The sequence below is a fragment of the Galeopterus variegatus genome, unplaced genomic scaffold (genome assembly GCF_000696425.1).
Source record: "Galeopterus variegatus unplaced genomic scaffold, G_variegatus-3.0.2 Scaffold1620, whole genome shotgun sequence".
Lineage (NCBI taxonomy): Eukaryota > Metazoa > Chordata > Mammalia > Dermoptera > Cynocephalidae > Galeopterus > Galeopterus variegatus.
The window spans coordinates 292,359-297,289 of record NW_007727731.1 but is presented as its reverse complement, the minus strand read 5'-3'; the positions used below and the strand labels follow the sequence as shown (position 1 = coordinate 297,289).

Sequence of the window (4,931 nt, the reverse complement as noted above, 5' to 3'; positions counted from 1 at the left end):
GAATGTTTGGAACAAGGTCTGAGTGGCTGAAGGATCTGGTGGAGGAAACAGAGCAGATGACAAGAGATAGAGAGAGACCAGCTGGGAATGTGTTGGCATCACCCAGGCAAAAGAGGCTAACTCAGACTAAGAATGTGAGGACAGGTCTGATGTGGAGGTGATGGAGTCAAGAGACGTGCATGATGGAAAATGCACAGCATTTGGAGATGTGTGAATGCAGGAATGACGAACATGAAGGGGTTAAGGAGTTGTCTGAGGCGGCATCCAGTCTTCTAGCCTGCTTGGATTTCATGACCATTCACTGACACTTGGGAGGTGGGAGAAGTGGGCAACATCACGAGCTCCTTCTGGGGCATGCTCAGTTTGAGATGTGTTTTCCACATTCACAGGAGACATGAGATTGGGTCAAGGGTAAAGGTTCAAAACAGACTCTGAGGGGCTGAAGTGGGTTGGAAAGACACAATGACAGGCTGGCTGAATAGCCCAAGGGACCACCAGAGGGGAGAAACCATGACTCCGTGATGGCCACAATCAACACACATGATGGCCCCAGTGTCCTGAGCAGCCCAGATGCATGGCAGAGAAGGCCAAATGTCACCTGGAGGATCTACAAAACAAGAGGAACAAGAAGGCTTAAGGCAAGGGACCACTTCTGAGTGTCTGATTGCTGCTCAGAAGATGGGTGGGTGGAGAAGGGGAGAAAAGCCTTGCTTCCTCACGTTCAGAAATAAATGTGAGATATTGTTATTATCTAATGGGACTAATAACATAGCAAGCATAATGCTCATAGCTTTCTTTCCATGAGCCACCATGGCTCAAGCAGAGTGTGAAACAGTTTTGTGCATAATCTATCACATTCTCAAAAACCACAAATGACATACAAGCTATTATTGCGACAATTCCTTAGAAAGAGAATGAATGCAGGGGACTGAGTAGATGTTCACCAAACCACTTGCTCTTGTCCTTGGGTACACAGCTCAGCCACATTTCCTAGCCCCATGTACCCAAGTGTGGCCCAGTGTCTTGTGAGTGGAAAGTGAGGGGAAGGCATGTGTGTGGAAGTGGGTGTTCCATCTTCCCTTCTCTCATTTCCCCTCTGCCAGCTGGAGGATGACAGGGAAGCCTTACCCCCTCTCAATGATAGAAGGTATCTGGGTTCGTGATAAACTGTGTGGTATAGCATACCAACCTTCATGTTCCTTGGTGTGAGTAAAATAGTTTTCATATTCTGAGCTACCAAGATTTTGGAGTATACCCTTTAACTTAGCCAAATTTATGTACAAAGTCACAGTGAAATCATGAAACTTCCCCAAGGTCACAAGGCTATTTTGTGTCAAAGCTCGTTGTTAAGCCCAAGCAGTTAAAGCTGAGAGCCTGCACTTATGTAATATACCTCACACCTCTCCAGGAATGGTGAAGAGTGTGATGGGGCTGAGGTGGTGGAGGGCAGAGGGGCCACAAATTAACTGGCTCTGCAGATCCCAAGCCCCCAGAGAAACCACAAGAACATTCCCATGAAAATCAGAGGCAGTGGTCAACTGTCGGTCTTCAAGCTGCCATGAATCCCACCTTCTCAGCTGTTGGCACCTACCTGAACAGGAGCTTAGGGAGAGGTCTTTCTTCACTGTGCATAACTCCTGCCTATGCCCCAGCTGGTAGATCAGCTCTGGTTTGGACAAAGGATAGCCTGTGCATGAAGAAGGAAAGAGAACACAAGGATTTTGGTGAAAACAAAGAAATTTCTCAATCTAGTTGGGTCTTCAGGATGGGAGCAAGACCTCGAAATGAAGCTACAAGTCAGCAAAACACTAAACTGCGACCTGGAAACCAACTACAGAAAAAGCCACATAGACTGTAAGACAGTAGAGCTGGCAGTGTAGATAGCTCCAATTCACTTTGATCTTCATCCTATGAAATGTCAACACTTTTCAAATATATTTCCTGAAAGTATTTTCTAATTAATCCAGGTCACAGGGTCTTAACCTCCCTTCTAATTGATAACATCTGGAATGCGTACTTGCCAGTGCAGACCAATTGAAACAAAATCTCTGAGGGTAAGACCTTTGCATCAGTAGATTTTAAAAACTCCCCAGGTGACTGTAGCCACCATAGCAGGTGGAAAAGCCCTGGTCTCCATCATCTTGCAAATGGCATCCTTGGACATCAGTAGTCTGAGTAGGCAGATGACCTACATCAGCCACTCCAAGTAAAGAGAAAGACTTTATTCCAGGAAGGACTGAATGAGGGGGGTCTGCACTCCTGTTGTGTTGGACATCAGTAGTCTGAGTAGGCAGATGACCTACATCAGCCACTCCAAGTAAAGAGAAAGCCTTTATTCCAGGAAGGACTGAATGAGGGGGGTCTGCACTCCTGTTGTCCTGAAGCATCCTCGGACTTCTGTGAGGGACCTGCCTACAGACCTGGACCAAGGAGAAAAGGCAAAGAAACAGACAACTGGGTTGGCATCCACCAACATGGAAGCCAGCTCCACCACGGAGCGTCTCATTAGGTGAGAAAATAAATTTCCTTCAGGGTGAAGACTCTTTGAGCTGGTCAAACACTTATCAACATAAGAGGGAGTAAAAGACTCATGGACTGTGTAGAGAAGTTAATGGTAGTGGCATCAGAACCCACAGAAGGCTCATCTGGCAGATCCCATACTGCAGCTTAGGATTCATCAGTCTCCTCTTAGCAAACATTCCCTCATGTCTGCTACATGCCTGGCACTGGGCTCAATGATGGGGCAGTGAATAAAGTGATTCAGACTTCTTCAGCTCTGTCAGGATCATGCTCCTCACCACCTCAGAGCTTTTGCAGGTGCTGTTCCCTCCACCTGGAGACTGTTCACTCCTCTACCTCGCTCCTTCTAGCTAACACTAACTCTTTGATTCTCAGCTCAAATATTACCACCTGAGAAGACTTCACTGCTGTGGTTTCCAGGTGCTTTTTCTTTTCTTTTTTTTTTTTTTAAAGATGACCAGTAAGGGGATCTTAACCCTTGTCTTGGTGTTNTTTTTAAAAAAAACAAAACAACAACAACAAAAAAACCCCTAATATTTACACAGTGTAACCATATCCCAGGGAGTGTGCCAAGCAGTTTAAATGCATTACATTTTGTAAAAAGTGAATTAAATGCATGTATGTATTTAGAAAAGAAATAACATTTATTGATTTTTTTGGCAGCTGGCCAGTACAGAGATTGAACTGTGGAACTTGATGTTACCTACAGTCTAACCGACTGAGCTAACTGGCCAGCCTAGAGGAGAAATAATGCTTAAAATATTGAGTCTTAGGCCGGCCTGTGGCTCACTCAGTAGAGTGCGGTGCTGATAACACCAAGGCCACGGGTTCGGATCCTATATAGGGATGGCCGGTTGCTCACTGGCTGAGCGTGGTGCTGAAAATATTGAGTCTTTCCATTCAGGAAGAAGGTGTCTTCATTCGTGTAATTCTTTTTTAGGTCCCAAGCAAAATGTTATAATTCTATTCCTGGGGGTCCTGCATGAAAAATTCTATTTTAGGATTTCCTTACTGCATCCACATTAAGTATGCACAATGATCAGCACTGTTTTTTTTTTTAAACAATCTTTTTTCTTTTTTTGGCAGCTGGCCAATATGGGAATCTGAACTCATGACCTTGGTGTTATAAGGCTGCGCTCTAAACAACTGAGCTAACCAGCCATCCCCAATCAACACTGTTTTACAGATGAAGAAACTGAGGTTCAGGCAGAAAAAGTGATTTGACAAAACCCTGGAAATGATGAATGGCCAAGCCAAGAGGGAAACTTGAGTCTAGTCATCTGTAGCATTTGGCCATTTCAACCATAGAAGTACAGAGCATTGTTCCAGAAAATGCCAAGTCCAACTGTGATGATGATGATCGTGATGACATCAGTAACAGTAGTGACAGTTGCAGCGGTTACAATTGCTAACCTGCACACAGCCAGACATTACCAGGGATTGTTCTGAGCCTTTTTTCCTCAAAACAGCCCTTGAAATTGATACTACATTGCCCCATTTGCCCATGAGAAAATTGAGGAACAGAGGGTTTCAGTAACTAACCCAAGAACACATAGCTCATTAGCAGAAGGGATTGAGCACTGCGAGTCTCCCAAGTGCTACACTAAGGAGGGAACTGCATACATGCTGTGTGGGGCCAGCAGACTCAGACCGAGTGGGCTATGGAGATGAGAGGCGGACATGAGAGGAAATATTCAATCCTCAGGGCACAGGCACGCCAGAGTGACAGCAGACTTGGTGACTCCAGACTTCAGCATTTCATGAACGACTAAAATATAAAAAATTGGTGAGAAAATAAATTTCCTTCAGGGTGAAGACTCTTTGAGCTGGTCAAACACTTATCAACATAAGAGGGAGTAAAAGACTCATGGACTGTGTAGAGAAGTTAATGGTAGTGGCATCAGAACCCACAGAAGGCTCATCTGGCAGATCCCATACTGCAGCTTAGGATTCATCAGTCTCCTCTTAGCAAACATTCCCTCATGTCTGCTACATGCCTGGCACTGGGCTCAATGATGGGGCAGTGAATAAAGTGATTCAGACTTCTTCAGCTCTGTCAGGATCATGCTCCTCACCACCTCAGAGCTTTTGCAGGTGCTGTTCCCTCCACCTGGAGACTGTTCACTCCTCTACCTTGCTCCTTCTAGCTAACACTAACTCTTTGATTCTCAGCTCAAATGTTACCACCTGAGAAGACTTCACTGCTGTGGTTTCCAGGTGCTTTTTCTTTTCTTTTTTTTTTTTTTAAAGATGACCAGTAAGGGGATCTTAACCCTTGTCTTGGTGTTGTCAGCACCACACTCTCCCATGTGAGCCAACCAGCCATCCCTATATAGGGATCTGAACTCGTGTCCTTGGTGTTATCAGCACCACACTCTCCCGAGTGAACCAAGGGCTGGACCCCCCCCCCC

The 4,931-nt window shown here is 45.4% G+C and overlaps 1 protein-coding gene across 1 annotated transcript in view; it reads right to left on the bottom strand.

Moving 5' to 3' along the window:
- ZNF543 (zinc finger protein 543) overlaps positions 1 to 4,931 on the bottom strand; it is a 20,124-nt gene that overhangs the window by 10,947 nt on the left and 4,246 nt on the right. The window contains exon 3 of the mRNA XM_008578043.1: positions 1,592 to 1,687. Coding sequence (XP_008576265.1) covers positions 1,592 to 1,687 — 96 coding nt within the window. The remainder of the gene's footprint in view (positions 1 to 1,591; positions 1,688 to 4,931) is intronic.